General features: G+C 45.6%; 1 protein-coding gene and 1 long non-coding RNA gene across 5 annotated transcripts; one reads left to right on the forward strand and one right to left on the reverse strand.

Moving 5' to 3' along the window:
- Positions 1-308: 308 nt before the first annotated feature.
- Positions 309-3,678, reverse strand: LOC142586029 (uncharacterized). 3 transcript variants are annotated; one of them, XM_075697258.1, is made up of 2 exons: positions 3,588-3,678; positions 309-2,583 (listed from the first exon to the last, which is right to left on the reverse strand). In XM_075697258.1, exon 2 carries the CDS (start codon positions 2,557-2,559, stop codon positions 1,879-1,881), a length of 681 nt encoding a protein of 226 aa, XP_075553373.1. In that variant the 5' UTR covers positions 2,560-2,583; positions 3,588-3,678; the 3' UTR covers positions 309-1,878. The 3 variants fall into 3 exon arrangements, with proteins under 3 accessions (XP_075553373.1, XP_075553371.1, XP_075553372.1); XM_075697256.1 differs by lacking the exon at positions 3,588-3,678 and adding an exon at positions 3,278-3,500; XM_075697257.1 differs by lacking the exon at positions 3,588-3,678 and adding an exon at positions 3,298-3,499.
- A 267-nt stretch (positions 3,679-3,945) lies between these two features.
- LOC142584474 (uncharacterized) lies at positions 3,946-14,273 on the forward strand. Of its 2 annotated transcripts, none has more exons than XR_012828800.1 (3): positions 3,946-4,084; positions 5,006-5,141; positions 14,017-14,273. It is a non-coding gene; the product is annotated as an uncharacterized LOC142584474 (long non-coding RNA). The 2 variants fall into 2 exon arrangements; XR_012828801.1 differs by lacking the exon at positions 14,017-14,273 and adding an exon at positions 11,521-11,584.
- Positions 14,274-17,702: the final 3,429 nt, after the last annotated feature.

Here is a 17,702-nt window from a genome sequence, read left to right on the forward strand (position 1 = left end):
TATCACCACCACCACTATCCACCAAAGTGGTTTGTGCTATTTTGAAGAAAATCACCATTAGCATGTAGTTCAGTTGCGTGTGGTTGAAAGTAAAAATAGATTTTTCATTTTTAACAATTTTAAATGTGCAAAGATAGCAAAATATGCAATATGCAACCTCATACGTGATTCGATCGGCTCTCTTGGTTGTTTACCACTACCCACTAAGTCATCTAAAATTAAGGAAGCTTTTATGGGCAGCTGTGCGACAAGCATGCTAGATTTGAGACCCCTGGAATATACATCTACTTGTTTTGTGTGCACAAAAATAAATGAAGGACGAGATTTTATTTTCGCTGGCACAACAAACTGACACTGTGCTTCCACTGCAAGCCAGCTACTTTGTAAACCGGCCTTCAACATTTTGCAAGTGACCCCAGCATGCTAGCACAACCTCGTGGTCATGCTGGTTGGTCAGTATGAGTACAATGCAAAGATTTGAACAATAAGAAAATGTACAATGGTACAGGGGATTTTGCCTTTACAGTGGCTTTCATTGGATCACTTCACAGAAAGCTTTACCAAGTAAGAGCTTCATCTACAGCAAAGCAACTATTTAACCCTTTCAGGCGCCATGTTGACAATTTTGTATGCCAAGATGGTGCATCAACAGCAAATATATTGATGAAAGTAATGATATTTAAAATGTGTCACATACATCTTGAAACAATTTTGATTGGAATTGAGCTGCAAGTGTCAATAATGTGTACAAAACAAGTGGCAAGGTAGACGGTTGTGTTATTGCTTGGTGTGAGTATGTCCTTGTATGTAGTGGGTTCACTTCTTTCATTGTTATTCAGTGTGCTACACCAGACATCATCTTCAAGTACCCGGATAGGCAGTTTTCAAGCATGCTATACATGAAATAGTTGACTTTCTCATATCTGATGTTCCTGTAGCTAGTTTTCGCATGAAGTCCCCATTCTGCAAGCTTGACAAAACTCACTAAAAATTATAAATTGTTAACCTATTCTGCATCTGTACACTTTACGATTCTGAAGATGCAAGAAATGCAGTGAAAATAAGTTTTCAATCAGAATTCATTGGCGCCTGAAAAAGTTAAGGGTCACGAACCCTGCAAGTTGCCATGAATGGCGCCAAATGACCAAACATGTACGAACCATGGGTGCCAGAAAAAAGGTGCATTTTTTTCGCAGCTTCGTCATGCTGCCTGAAATTGACAGTTAAAATTTTACAACACAGACCTGTTGTCTGTACACTTTTGCTTTTCAACAAGCAGGCATTACTGAGCAGAAAATCAGCTCTGGCTACAAAAGGTGTTTTGACAATAATTTGATTATACTGATGCATCTTTACTACTTTTACTTCGACTTCAGTGAATTTGCAAGACATATTGCAACTTTGAAACTGCAATAGGCTGAAAATAAAAAACATGCAGCTGAGACCTCAACATCAACTGGGCACTTTCCACAGTTATGAGCATCTGCTAACATATGTTTGTGTGTTCCAGCATGAGCGCAGCAATCTCTCATCTGCTAATCAGGTACAGAAAGCCCCTTAGAGACTAGTGCACTTGACCCAAATAACAAAAGATCCATCACAAGTGTTTTGCTCAGAGCACGTTGCCAGTAGATATTTCTACCACCAACTTAGCACTGCAAAGATAGATTTAATGCTAATATATATCAGAAAAAAGAAGGTAATATGTCAATAAGTGTTTCAGAGGTTACAAACTTTGCAGCCAAGAAAAGCAAGCTAGACAGGAGGGCACCTCTCTAAAAAAAAAAAAAAAATCATTTTCTGCTGAAGGCAACCAATTGAATAAATTTTAAGACACCAACACTGCCACTGTGTGATGTATGCCTATAGAAAGCAAAGCTAGTTGACATGAAGGTTGCTTATTTTACGTGATACTGTTTCAATATCTTCTTTGGTCCCACATTCCTTGGCACACACTTCAAGGTCATCTAGTGACTTGGACCGGACAATACCAGCCACAGTAGTGGCACTTGCGTTTGAACTGGTCCCAGTCAACTTGGACGGGCTGCCCGGGTTCGACTTGTTGACACCATCAGTGCCATTCTCAAACTCAGCTGCAGATTCGTCTTCTTTTGTCCTCAGCATGTCCACTAGTCTTTGCCGCCAAGGGTAGTCATATGGCTGATAAAAGTAGTGTCGCCTACGAAGGGCCCGAATACGAGGACGTCGTAAAGTCAGGAGTGGCACAGTCTCAGATGGACTTGGGGGGCTCTCTGGAACAACACTTGAGGTCATGAATGAGAAGTCTGCAATGTAGGCAGAATTCATGGCTAACACACAGAGCCCAGAATGGTGTGGGCTAGAGTCCATGTTTCTAGCTCTGTGGGAAAGCTTCTCAAGTACATAGTCCTGGCGAGAGTTTGTGACAGCACTCAGCATGCCCAGCTCATGTAAAGAAGCATCCAAATCGTTTGTGCTTGACGAGGTGCTTGCGGATGCTGGCTGAGGTGGCCGCTTGGGCGCTGTGTGGCAGCAGTAGCAGTTAGGGCTATTTGTTTCATGATGCAGAATGCTCGCCATTGTACTGGAACAAACTCGAGCATTCTGAAACAAACGGAATGAAGCAACACAATTTCAGGCTAAGGTACAATACTATGCAACTACACCGAACAATAACCAACAACCCTGTTTTGCGACGAACCCTGTTGATGATATCTGCACACTTCGGGAGACAACTTTCTATTTTGAACAACACATGGCGCGACGATGCAGCACTTCACGATCACGACAGGAACTGATATGCACTCGCCTTTCGCAGCAATGAGGAATACCCCAGCTGCGTTATCAGCAAAATACCAGCCACTATGATATAATCGCAATCGGACGTTCCACGGAAACGTCCTCGAGGCTAGGAAGCTGAAGCGAGCATGTTCCATCAGTTCCATGTCAAACTTCGTGGACGCTCTCGCATACGGTGCCATAATGCCCGTCAGTAAAAAGGAAAAAAAAAAAAGAACGAGTGTTGCAGGCAGGCGTGTGAACTCGGCAACATGAACTTGTATCATTTAAAATGAATCACCGAGACAATTTAAAAAAAATGAAGCATCACAGTCGCCTGTGTGCACGGTGCCACAATAGGCATAATCATGCCGGTAGCTTTGCGCACTTCAAAGCGTCTAAAAACCGAACACTTTCGCGGTGGCCATCACTTCGATTATACATGCACCCAGCAATCACAAAGTGCATTTGCACGCAACAGATCGAGCATGCAGGATGGGCTATTTAAGCGAAGGCTCACGATGTCAGTCTGTAGCGTACCAGTGATCGCAGCGTTTAACACAACGTCAAACATGCGCAGATGCTTGTAGACCCCACTTTCAAACCTAAAGTTAATTATATTGCATATCGTCAAAAGTACAAAAGCGTATAAATATACAAAAGGAAACGCTCTGTTACAGCAGCTACTGCAGCCAGCTACTAGACAGGACCAGGCCCAACAAGCAACCATAAAATAAAGAGGAGGAAAGACATAAAACACAAGACGCCCTGACTACCCTGACGTCAGGTTTTTGAAGCCGGAAGTGCAACCATGTTGGTGTGCCATCTACCTTTTCGCCTCCAGTCAGCTTGCCGGAGCCATAGTTTCTCACTACATTACCTATTCTGCCACACCAGGCATTGGCCACACTGTCCAACTGCCAGAGGAGTAGGTGTCATAGAGTTTCTCACTACATTACCTAGAGGGAAATCTGGCGCTGCTGCGCTGTGGTATGCATGGGAATGCCACCTCTACCTGAACATCGCCCCCGAGGGCTCCGTGGTCGCTGCGCATGCGTTAGCTGAGAGAAGGTGAGAAAGGAGGACAAGTTGGCTTTACCGGATGTGACGTCACATTGTTGTTTGTTTTTGCTTTTATGAAATAACTACTCTCGAACTCAGACGGCATGGCTCGCGTCTCGTTCTTCGCGCGTACGTATAGATGTGGTCCGCTTTTAGTTTTTGGCGAATGCTTAGAAGCTTCAAGTTGCGGACACTGCGGTGGGCCAGGGCTTGATGACATTTGTTGCCCAGCTGCTGGTGCTACCGCGACGTACTTGGAGCAACGGTAAGTGTTATGCGATTACCCGTTCTCTTGCTGACACGTAAAAAAACCGGTTGCGCATTCGAGCTGTGGTCGATGTGATCTCGAAATTCGAAGGAACACGAAACGGTTGTCGCAGGTCCCGCAGTGATCGCAGTATGATTTATTCGTTCGTGCCTTCAACACTGCAGTTCCTACACGTTGCACTGATGTGAAAAAATGAACAAAAAGACAGGGACATCTTCCACGCGCCAGAAATGCATGCACTCAACTAGCGTGGATGTCGTCCCATGATGTTTATCGCGTTCTTAAGTCTATTTTTCTCCATCTCTATAGGATGACTACGCTATGCCCTTCTTATTTACCCATGCAGCGTATTGCTGCATTTAATTACCTTTCTCACTGCTGACCGCGGTATGGGCGTTAGAGGCCTTCATTCGTTGCAGTGAGATAACGAAAGCGTATTTCCTTCACTTAAAGCTTCTTAGTAGCTCCTTTGCGAGCGGAGGAGTTAAATCATACAATGCGTACGTTGTGAGCGAGCTGGTAAACGAAACCACTTCACTGCTGCTGCTACTATCACTTTTACGGGAACTTTCAAAATTAAACATATATATATTAGTATGAATCGGCTCACCAAGCTTTATATGCACGTCCGTTGCTTTCGTTCATAGATCATGTGCGTAGCTTTGCAACCGTGACCGATATTGTAAGAAGACAGATGACACAAGTAATGTGTCTACTTTAATTGTTGCCTGTGCTGTTTTTAGAATATCAACCAACTCCGCGCAGTCGTGCTGTTTACAGCTAAAACGTGTTTTTTCTTGTTGCATGAGGAACATTTGCTTCTAATTGTGGCAGTAACGTTGTAAATTTTCTTCGGCCCAGATCGCTGACTGTGTGCAAACTTGTCTAATTTGTTTCACTTTGCTGCTGTCTTTACAGCTTCTGCTTATTTACTCTGCCTGCACCTTATATTTGTTGTGTTTATCGAGACCTGGCCTGTCTCTGCCTCGTTGAAGACAAATGGACACAAGTACTGGTTGCTGTTGGTTTGTTTGGTTTGCTCAGTCTGAGCGTGGTATGTATATCCATTTGCTAAAAGTGTATGCAGCTGCGTCTAATGCAGGTACTGCTGCATCTAAAGGTAGATTTAATAAGTAGTGGTTTGAGCGAGAATTAGTTGGTTTGAGTGATGTATAACACCAGAGAGTTATTGTTCTAGAAAGGTGACAAAGCTGGTCCACAAATTTAAGGTATGGAGATGCTTAACCATTTAAGTGTTCTAAGTTGCCATGAAGTATTACGCACATTTAAAATTTCAGTTGCAAAAGACATAGTAGAAGAAGAATCCAGAGGATTTGCTGCCAGATGTCTTGAGACAATAAATTGTAGAGAAAGCATTATAGTGTGAGCTGCCAATGATTGTCGTCAGGTCTAACCCATTTTTCCATATAGTCACTGTTGCTTCATTGTCTGTTGCCATCACATGCTTGTTATAAACAAAAAATTGAGCTGCATGATTCCCCTGATTTTTCTCGCTCATAAGATACAAATGTTTTGATTTCGGCTGCCTTGGGGCCTCATGGTAGAAAACGAGTTTTTATTAGCCAGTTGTCAGCTTCTAAGATCATGTGCTTTGTAATGTGGGTGTTTTAAAGGATGCTACACGTCTGCCATCATAACTGTGAGTGCTGCTGCCTAGCACTCCCACGGCTATGCTCAGTACATATGCGCAGCTATCCAAGAAAATTGACATTGGGACAACTGCCGTTGAAGCTCACTTGGTAGAGCATTGCAAGCACAAGGCAGAAAACGTGGGTTCAGCTTCGTTGTCTCTTATGCAAAGCATTATCATGAGCTGTCTCCTGGCTTCTTCGTACATCCAGTCAGATAGGCTCAATAATAGTAATGTGCCTGATGGTGGGTCGTTAATCAGGGCCCTTAGTGCAGCAGCCCAATTCTTTACCCATTAGGCTAAAGATGCATGCATAGCGCGCCAGATTATTCTCATTGGTTCTCTCGTAGCAGCTAATTTTTTCAGATGTTATGTGACACAGAGTTTGGGATTCACCCGTTTCAGCTCAGATGCAACAAAGCAGGTGTTGTGTCTATTTCAGTGAGAAGTGTGTGCAGTTGTTTTGGTTTCTCTGTGTTGACGTAGTGTGCTTTGTATTTCATGTGGTGTTAGGCATTACCTCAATTGCAGCTTCAATGCTGTGCCCATAAAAGCAGTTGTAGGTAGGTGCTCAGGAGTAACGGGAAGCTCATTCTTCCTCATTCTCTCTTGCATACAGCAGGTAGTGCATCCAGTTTAGTGCCATGCACCTGTGTGGGGCATTTCCTTGTTCTTATTCTGCTGATGTGTTGTACATAGGGGGAAAGTCAATCCTCTACATCATGGTTGTCAATGCCGCTGAATACAGTGCAGTCTCAGTCTCGTTGCCTTGAAATGTCATAAGAGGTGACATCTGGGGGTAAACATCTTGCTGTACCTTGTAATCGGGCATAGCCAAGGTTGTGGTTGTGCAACCCAAGGATCCTGGAACTTTCTGTGGGACCAATGGCACCGATGTTGAAAAGTGGGTGGCTATGTACGAACGTGTGAGTGGAATCAGCAGATGGGACCCCACGTGTGTGCTAGTTAACCTGTTGTTCTACCTAAGAGGCACGGCAAAGGTGTGGTATGAAAACCACGAAGAGGAGCTAACCAGCTGGGACCAATGCAAAGAGAAGTTGACAGAGTTGTTTGGCAAACCAGCCGGCCGTAAAATTGACGCAAAACAGGAACAGGCCTCCTGTGCCCAATCCCCCACGGAGTCCTATCTCTTGTACATCCAAGACATGCTGGCACTTTGTCGTAAAGCAAACCCGATCACGACATGACAGAAGCTGAGAAGGTCGGGCATGTGCTTAAGGGTTGCTGACGACGCCTTTAATCTGCTCATGTGCAAAAGCTACTCTACAGTTAATGTTATCTTTAAAGAGTGCCGACAATTCCAGCACGCCAAAAGCCGATGCGTCTTGCAACCATTCGCCACACTTCCCACTACTGCTGCAATGCCAACATGTGAAGATCAACCCACACAGCAGCACGCGTCGCCATCGGAAGATGTGGTGGGAATCGACGTGAATTGGATGCGATGGCGCCTGCATTTCTGTTCGCCTATCCCTGATGCTACAACATTTTCAGTCCCCTTCTTACAAGCCATCATTCACCAGGAACTTGAAAACATTGGCTTACGTTCTGTCTGTGCTGTTGCCAATCCCAGAGCTAACAAACGCCCTTCTGCTATTTTTGCTCCACCCCAATGCTTCTCTCCGCGTTATCGCAACCTGACTGAGTATAGAACTGCGGACGACCAGCCGACATGTTTCACCTGCTGCCGCATTGGTCATGTCGCCTGATACTGTCACAACTCATGGCCCTTAACACTTCTCATGCCAACCAACCTGAGCCGTTTTGATGAAAATGCCCCCAATGTTTCGCCAATCGCCGAATCTAACAGAGCCAACTCTGCTAGGAACATGTGGTACAGTCGCTCACCATCGCCGCACGGACACCAGTCTCGTTCACCGCAAACACGTCGCCCATCTTCGCGTTCGCCATAGCCACGTCGCCTTTCGTCCCCTGTGGTGTTTGGCCGCATCCGTTCGTAAAACTAAGAAATGCAGCCCTCGGAGGAGGTGCATTGCCTAATGCTGCAGCAAATCCTCTGTCTATGCACACAAGGAGAAGTGTAATTGGCGTTCAAATAGACAGCATAGCTGTCCAAGCACTCATCGACAGTGGAGCCCGCATACCTGTGATGAGTGCTAGCCTGCTTAGTCGTTTAAAGAAGGTCCTCACCCCAGCAGCTGCCCGAGTGCTTCATATGGCTGACGGTGGAACGCTGGTTCTTGAAATGTGTACTGCAAGTATAGCTGGCCGCCCTACTTCTGTTCTCTTTGCTGTGAGCAACATCTTCCCTCACAACGTTATCCTAGGATTTGACTTTTTATCCACTCATTCTGCTCTCCTCGACTGCACGGCCGGCGTTCTTGCCTCAACTCGCCGATGCTCCGAGCACCGCCCCACCGCACTTGTGCTCGCTTCGTGATGTGCGTCTGTCACCCGAAGCAGTTACTTACGTCACTTTGACCGCCCAGCCACAAGTTCCTGATGGTGAATATGTGCTTCGCCCCATCATCGATGTGCTTTGAACCGGTCACGGTTACTAATAATGACATTGTTTTACCTCTTCTGAATTTCAGCCTGTGCCCTCAAGTGATTCCGGCCAGCATGTTCATGGACAGCGTTTCTAGTGGTCCTGAATTTGATATTGAGAGTCTGAATTGTGAGAGTTGTTTATTAGTGCCAATCGCAACGGCCAGCTCTGGTTCCTTAACGGACGACTTTGCGAAAATGACTGCACTTAACCTCACCTCTGCACAGGCCAGGGACATACGTCTCCTGCTTGAATTGTACAGTGGAATCTTTGATTTGGGCAACAGGCGTTTAGGCTGAACACCTGTTGTTCACTACCATATAAACACTGGAGACACAAATCCTATTTGTCAGCGTCCCTATCGTGCATCGCATGCTGAACGTTGAGTCATCCAATCAGAGGTGGAAAGAAAGATGGTGCCTGGCATATTTTCGCCGATTATTGCCACTTAAATGAGATCACGCGAAAAGACGTCTACCCACTACCATGCATCGATGACGCCTTGGACCGCTTGCACAGAGCTAAATACTTATCGTCCATCGATCTTCGATCCAGCTACTGGCAGATTTCGGTTGATGAAATGGTTGGAGAAGACAGCCTTCATCACACCGGATGGCTTATATCAATTCAAAGTCATGCCCTTTTGCCTATGCAATGCTCCTGCGACATTAGAACTTGTGATGGACTCTCTTCTACGATGCTACAAATGGACCACCTGTCTTTGTTACCTTGACGAAGCTGTTTTTTCTCCCATGTTGGACAGCCGCCTTACCCGACTAACTGCCATTATTGCAGTCTTCTGAAAAGCTGGCCTCCAACTCCACGAAGTGTCAATTTGGGCGCCGTCAGATTACCGTGTTGGGGCACCTCATTGACGCATCCGGTGTCCAACCAGATTCGGAAAAAGTTCGTGCCATACGCAGTTTCCCTGTGCCACATTCTGCTTCTGATGTGCGCTGCTTCTTTGGCCTGTGTTCTTACTTTCATCGTTTCATCAAAAACCTTGCCAACATTGCGGCTTGGCGCTGCTTTCACCCGTCGCTACGCACACCTCATCGGCCAATCGAACAGCCCTGATTGTGTACACTGCCAGGTGCCCGAAACACTGCAACACGTACTGTGCGACTGCCCAGCATATATGCTGGAGCGAAGTTGTCTGCCAATGCTGACAGCGTTGGCAGACAACTACTGTCAGAGGAAGCTATCCTCGGCCCATGGCCTGACACTGCAATTTCAATGCGTGCAACAAAAGTATTGAAGTTCCTGCAGGACACCAAGCTAGATGAGCGGCTCTAGCGAGGCAACTGTCTCATGTACATAAGCACTCACCACTTCTCTTATCATCATCATCCATCCAATACTTTCACTCCCCTTCCCTCTTCCCCAGTGCAGAGTAGCAGACTAGAGCGCACTGGCTCAGGTCGACCTCTCTGTCTTTCCTATCAATAAATTCTATTCATTCATTGCCAACATTGCTCAGCCTTTGACAGATCAAAAAGAAGAACACGCCATGCTCATGGGGCCCGGAGCAGGCTCATGCGTTTGCCGCTCTCATCAGGTTTCTGACCACCCTTCCCATACTTGCCCACTTTGATCCATCTGCACCGACCGAAGTCCACACTGGCGCAAGTGGCCATGGCATCGGCGCTGTCCTCGATCAACAACAGAATGGTACGGAGTGCGTGATAGCTTACGCCAGCCGCCTGCTGTCACCTGCCGAGAGAAATTACCCCATCACCGAGTGGGAGTGCTTCGCTTTAGTTTGGGCTGTCGTCAAGTCCCGGCCATATTTGTACGGCCATACATTTTTGGTCGTTACAGACCACCATGCACTCTGCCGGCTGTCTTCCCTCCGGGACCCGACAGGACGGCTTGGTGGCTGGGCTTTGTGGCTCCAGGAATTTTCATTTATTGTCAATTACAAGACTGGATGCCTCCACAAGGACACTAACTGCCTCTCGTCACCCCGTGGATCCACTTGATCCTTCTGTGCATGATCCGGTGACCTGCGTGAGGGCTTTCACTGACATGACTGACATGCGCACCGAACAACAATGCGACGAGTCCTTACAGTCCATCATTGCCGGAGTGCTATCACTCCGACAGCACTGACGGCACATGTCGCATGTTCTTGCCGCGCAACGGCATCCTCTACCAGCGCAATATGAACGCTGATGGCCCTGAGTTGCTCCTTGGCCGTCCTCATCATCTCCAGTCTGTTGCTCTTGAACAACTTCACGATGCACCGACGGTGGGACACCTTGAAGTTTTGCACACATACAATCATGTACAACGCCGGTTCTTCTGGCCAGGTCTCTACTGCTTTGTGCACTGTTATGTCGCAACTTGCGAATTGTGTCAGTGCCGGAAGAAACCTCCCCTACCACCTGTCGGATGACTCCATCCAGTTGAAGTTCCCTGTGAACCGTTCTCTCGCTTAGGCCTTGACTTACCTGGCACTTTTCCGACGACTACTAGAGCCAACAAGTCGATTGCCATCGCTACTGATTGCATGACACGCTATGCGATAACAAAGGCGTTGCCGACTAGTTGTGCAACAGACGTTGTCAATATTCTCCTCCACGACGTCATTCTCCACCATGGTGCACCTCGACAGTTATTACAGACCGCAGCTGCTCATTCTGGTCTTTAGTTGTCGACGACCTCGTCCGCTCTTGTGCCACTGAGCACAAGCTGTCCACCGCCTACCACCCACAAACAAACGATCTTATGGAATGTCTTAAACGAACAATCACAGAGATGCTGTCGATGTAGGTCTCCAACGATCACCGCGACTGGGACACCACGCTGGCCTACGTGCCGTTTGTGTATACTTGTCCCGACGTGACACTGCAGGATATTCACCCTTTTATCATTTGTATGGTTGCAACCCCACTTTGCCCTTTGACATCATAATCCCTTCTGTGCCACGTGTTGCAACTGACCATGCTCATGAAGTCATTGATCGCGCTCACAGGGCATGTCAAGTAGCCCGATCTCGTTTATTAGCCCCGCAGCATATACCAAAAGAGTTATGACTGATGCCATCGCGATGTTAAGTTCGTACCAGGTGCTTGGATGCTCCTTTGGTCACCATGTCGTCGGGTTGGCCTCTGCCAGAAGCTTCTCTCTCACTACACAGGGCCTTATGAAGTCCTGAGTCAAGTTAACGATGTAAATTACGAGATTTCGCCACTTCAGTTTGATGCATCCTCAAGTCTGACGCCTGTTGACGTCTTGCATGTTTCGCAGCTGAAGCCATACTTCACTCGCAATTCTTTGCCTACCATGAGCCGAGACGGCGCTTCACCACCCGGGGGTCCTGTTACGGAAGAATGAAAAAAAGAGAGGAAGAAGACCGCAGCACGCTGGCTGCTGCGTGCTGTTGGTGGTCAGCCATCTTAACTACTCTGCCTCATCTTGTATATTGACACGTGTACTTCTTTACCTTTATCGGGCGACCACTTCTCGGCGCCTAACAAATGTTATCGCATAGGACGCGCCTGCATGTAAAAGAAGTTTCTGGAATGTTATCGATGGTCCCGTCCACTGTCTTTCACCGCAACTTGTGTTATCTGATTGCGTGTGCGCGCGACGCGGATAATGTGCAACTTTGTGGAAGGCACACGGGTTCCAGCGATTGCTTTGGAACATTCGACGACAGATGTATAAAAGCCGACGCGCTTGACCCGCTCATTAGATTTTCGATGACCGCCGATCATGTTCGCCGCTACCATCCTTCTTTGAGTGTAGCCTCTTTTGAGGGCACAAGTTCGCCCAATAAAACGCTCGTTTCGTTAATCATAGTTTTGCTGCCTTCTCAACCGTTACTACCACGAGACAATATATATTGTAAATACAGTCTTTCTATACTCCCAACATCCCCGTAACAGTATGCTTTGCCTCTGGCATGTTCATGATCTCCGATGGTATATAAAACTGTGATGCAGACTAAGCTTCACAAAGAATTATGTTCCGTGTCTTCCTTACAGGCTGCTGTGTTTCAGCTAAATCTGCTTTTCCTGTGTTCAGTGGTCTTGTCGCTCAATTAGTGCTTGCCTATTTCTGTTACACTACAACCTCTCTTCTCCTCTCTCCTCTTGTCCTCCTGTCCTTTTACACTGCTGCAAACTTTTAGATTTCCATACTCGAATGATTAATACATAGATTGATGCTACCATATTATATGTGACGGCAATAATTTAGGTGGACCTGAAACTAAAGGGGAAAACAACAAAGAACAAAACAGGCATGTGTGAGTAGGAATAACTTCCTTGTGACAAAACTGGCTCCATGCTAAACTTTGCCTCAAGGAAATTGGTCTTAAAAGTCTCAAACCCATTTGCGCATACTGCATAAGCCAAGTTTTCCACTCGTCAAAACAGCAGCCGCCACAAAGTGTTAGGAAAGAGGCAAAGAAACCATGCCTTTGCAATCGTACTCTCCTCACAAAGCTTGTGTCATATATGCAATCACTCACCATACACAAACACATTGGTCAACACTGCAATGTTTGGAAGAACCCGAACTAACACTATGTAGCCATTTACCTGCAGTATGCCTCCTGTAACATGAATCCCCACTGTGCTTGTAATCTAGATAACTTTTTTTAATTTCTCAGGCATTTGGTGGTAAAGGCCAATGCATTAGACAGAAATCCTGCTACACTGCAGCAATGTTCAGAATGTAGTATGAGGTACTCTGTCTGGCTGGAAGTTGAAGATAGAAATTATATTAGTCGTTAAAATATAGTAGCCAGTATTGAAACTACACATGCACTCAAGGCTGAGCCACATCATGAGAACACAGAAGAGCAGACACACACTTGAGCTGCATTGTGTAGCTTTACCAACAAGCCCTGCTGTACACTGAAGTAAGGCATGTTTCGGGCTAGTCAGCTCGTAGCTTCAGCAAAATTTTAAACTCTGCGAGGAAGACAGGACATGAACAAAAACATAGATGCATGCACAAAGTGTAGACTTCCGACTGGCTTTGTTTGGTGAAGGCAAAGAGTTTATAAGGTTCTTCAAAATGGCAAAACAAAGAACATTCGCAAAGAAATTGTGCACGAGGCAGTGACAAAAAATAGCAAGGCCACCTGTGCATTAAGAGCGCAGTAGAGTCCCAATGTGCCCATCTAAGAATTCTATTTCTTTCCTTGATAGGGATCAAGAAGGTGAGCTAACTTAGTTGTCACACCTTTTAGTGATGTGGAATGCCTTGATGACTTCTCTTTCTGTTCTTGAGTTTGCCTTCGAAAGGAATTTATTCTGTTCCTCATAAGGCAGGCAGCTTTTGCTGTCGCAGCTCCTGCACTGCAAGAGGAGATTCTCAAGGAAAGAATTAAAGTCTTAGATGGGCACATTAAGACTCTCCTGCACTCTTAAGGCATACATGGTCTTGATATTTTTCATCAATACCTTGTGCACAAATTATTTGCAATTGCTCCTTGTTTTGCTATATTGAAGTACCTTATATATTCTTTGCTTTCACAAAATAAAACCAGTTGGAAGCCTGTGCTTTGTGTGCGTCTATGTTTCAGTTCACGTTCTGTGTCTTCCTCGCGCAGTTTAAAATTTTGCCTAAACAGTTGTATAGCTTGTGTTTACGAATTAATATTATGATGACTGGAGCACAGCAATGGTCTAGTGGCATATAGTGTCGACATAGTATAGAGATGGTACTAAGTTAAAAATTTGGAAATGCCATAAATTGTGCAATCAACCCTTATCCCTCGGTTTCCTACAGCTGCAGAGCACTTGACCACTGCAGCAGTCAGGCATGCTGTATATTGAGCAGTGCCAGGAATTGCGAGATCGAGAGAGGCTGCCACTAGAAGTTCCTTGAGCCAGGTGATAACTCAAATACATTCAAATATTTGTATATTTCACTATATAAACCTTTGTAGAATGAGGAACTTTTCAAGGGTGAAGTTGTTCCACACAAAGAAAAACTATCACTAAATAGTGACCGGTTCCTTTTGTTTTGTACGCCAGATTGCATGTACTATTTGACATTGCTTACTGACTCTTAATTATTCTCGCTGTCCAGTACAAGCATATGCACTCACATATGTTTTCAAACAAAACTATTGTGTGGAGCCATGTTTGTAGTGGAATAAAATTGGTCCCAATACAGAGCTTTGTGGCACACCAGATCTTACTAGCGAACGCGGAGAAGAAAGTTAATTAGTAGTTACAAATTGGTACCGGTTAGCTAAGAATTTACTAATACAATTCGTAGTCCTGTCAATTCGAAGTTTACTGTCGTTTGTGTATCGGACCAAGCTGATGTCCCCTGGCCTGGGCGGTCCCTGGCGCTTCACCTAGTGGTGGCCTTAAAAAATAGCAGCGTGGCACCAGTGGTTGCATCAGGATCTAGGCTCATGAAAATAGACAGCAACGTGCACAGGGCAAGGAGTTCGGTGGCCTGGTACTCGTCACATTTGTGGAGAACACTATAGTTTGTGAGAGTCCTAGCCCCTACCTAGGGTACCAGTCTGTGCACTGCGTGTGTGTGTGTACATATATATATGTATATATAATATGTTGTGCAGGATTGCTCATTGGCAGCACGTGCTCATGCAGCAGCTGACGGGCCTTCGATGTGTTTCGCCCTGGTAGTGCAGTCGTCCTTGTGGTTCTAGAGCTGTGCTGGCATTGCCCAAGAACAGGATGTATCGGCATGGTGCAGAATTGCAGAGTGGGGGCGCTCCATTTTATTCCCACTTTATTCCTTCAGAGTTGTGGTTTATGTGATTCCAGTCCTTTTGTCGGAGTTCTGACAGTTGAACCATTCCCACTCCTTGAGTGGTCGAACTAATCTACTCCAATCCTCCAATTACAGTAAATAAAACGCTTTCTGTATAATTACTTACTACTTGTGCCCCGATGCGATAGCGTAGAGGTAGAGCATCTGCCTCATGTGCAAGAGGACTGTGGTTCAAATCCCGGTGCCACGCAATTTTCCACTGGATAAAAAAATCCACATGTTGATACAGCTGTATAAACAGGCCTGGTGGCCTGACCCCGGTGACCAGAACCGGTAATGCACTCCTTCACCAGAGCAGGATTGGCCACCTTGGTGCAGTACTTGACCACAACCTTCTATATGAATAGAACAATCAAACCCCGCCCTCAGTCCCCAGCAGCTACAAAGCAACTGACCATTGCGGCGGTCAGACCTGTGATGCAGCAGAGCGTGCTAAGAATCTCTGAATCTGGACAGGCCGCCATTGGACTCTGAACCTGGCAATGTTTAACGCTAGAACGTTTTCTGGTGAGGAGAGTCTAACAGTGCTATTGGAGGAATTAGTGGGCATTAAATGGGATATAATAGAGCTCAGTGAGGTTGGGAGGACAAATGAAGCATATACAGTGCTAAAAAGCGGGCACATGCTGTGCCACCAGGGCTTAGCGGAGAGACGAGAACTAGGAGTCGGATTCCTGTTTAATAAGGATATAGCTGGTAACATACAGGAATTGTGTAGCATTGACGAGATGGTGGCAGGTCTTGCTGTGAAACTTAATAAGAGGTACAAATTGAAGGTCATGCAGGTCTACGCCCCTACATCTAGTCATGATAACCAGGAAGTCGAAAGCTTCTATGAAGACGTTGAATTGGCAATAGGTAAAGTAAAAACAAAATACACTATACTGATGGGCGACTTCAATGCCAGGGTAGGCAAGAAGCAGGCTGGAGAAAAGTCAGTGGGGGAATATGGCAAAGGTTCTAGGAATAGTAGGGGAGAGTGATTAGTAGAGTTTGCAGAACGGAATAATTTGCGGACAATGAATACCTTCTTCAGCAAGCGGGATAACCGAAAGTGTACGTGGAGGAGCCCTAATGGCGAGACTAAAAATGAAATAGACCTCATACCCTGTGCTAACCCTGGCATCATACAAGATGTGTACGTGCTCGGCAAGGTGCGCTGCAGTGACCGTAGGATGGTAAGATCTCGAATTAGCCTAGACTTGAGGAGGGAAAGGGAAAAACTGGTACATAAGAAGCCGATCAATGAGTTAGCGGTAAGAGGGAAAATAGAGGAATTTCGGATCAAGCTACAGAAGAGGTATAGGGCTTTAACTCGGGAAGAGAACCTTAGTGTTGAAGCAATGAACGAAAATCTTATGGGCATCATTAAGGAGTGTGCAATAGAAGTCGGTTGTAACTTCGTTAGACAGGATACCAGTAAGGTATCGCAGGAGATGCAAGATCTAATTTTAATACCACCCCTTATACATAGCTTTCATTGATTACAAGAAAGTGTTTGATTCAGTTAAAACCTCAGCAGTCATACAGGCATTATGGAATTGCGGTGTAAACGAGCCATATGTAATGATACTGAAATTTATTTACAGCGGCTCCACAGCCACCGTAGTCCTTCATAAAGAAGGCAACAAAATCCCAATAAAGAAGGGTATCAGGCAGGAAGATACGAACTCTCCTATGCTATTCACAGCATGTTTACAGGAGGTAATTCAGATACCTGGATTGGGAGGAATTGGGGATAAGAGTTAATGTAGAATACCTTAGTTACTTGCGATTCGCTGATGATATTGCCTTGCTTAGTAACTCAGGGGACCAATTGCAATGCATGCTCACTTACCCAGAGAGGCAAAGCAGAATGGTAGGTCTGAAAATTAATCTGCAGAAAACTAAAGTAATTTTTAACAGTCTCGGAAGAGAACAGCAGTTTACGATAGGTAGCGAGGCACTGGAAGTGGTAAGGGAATACACCTACTTAGGGCAGGCAGTGACCGCGAGTCCGGATCATGAGACCGAAATAATCAGAAGGATAAGAATGGGCTGGGGGTGCGTTTGGCAGGCATTCTCAGATCATGAACAGCAGGTTGCTATTATCCCTGAAGAGAAAAGTGTATAACTTGTGTGTCTTACCAGTACTCACCTACGCGGCAGAAACCTGGAGGCTTACAAAAAGGGTTCTACTTAAACTGAGGACGACACATCAAGCTATGGAAAGAAGAATGATGGGTGTAACGTTAAGGGGATAAGATGAGAGCAGATTGGGTGAGGGAACAAACACGAGTTAATGATATCTTACTTGAAATAAAAAGAAATGGGCATGGGCAGGGCATGTAATGAGGAGGGAAGATAACCGATGGTCATTAAGGGTTATGGACTGGATTCCAAGAGAGGGGAAGCGTAGCAGGGGGCGGCAGAAAGTTAGGTGGGCAGATGAGATTAAGAAGTTTGCAGGGACAGCATGGCCACAATTAGCGCATGACTGGGGTAGTTGCTGTTTATTCAAGCATTTTGTAAATGTGGCTCGCTTTTAAGCACGCTTTCTTATGTCTAAAAAAAACAGAAATGAACATCCAGTATTCTTTTTTAACTTTCACTAAGCTTATCGTATAGCTCAGTGTTAACATACAGGTTAAAATACAGTATTTACAGGTGAGGTTACAGAAAGC

This window comes from Dermacentor variabilis, chromosome 6 (assembly GCF_050947875.1).
Source record: "Dermacentor variabilis isolate Ectoservices chromosome 6, ASM5094787v1, whole genome shotgun sequence".
In the NCBI taxonomy this organism is placed as follows: Eukaryota; Metazoa; Arthropoda; class Arachnida; order Ixodida; family Ixodidae; genus Dermacentor; species Dermacentor variabilis.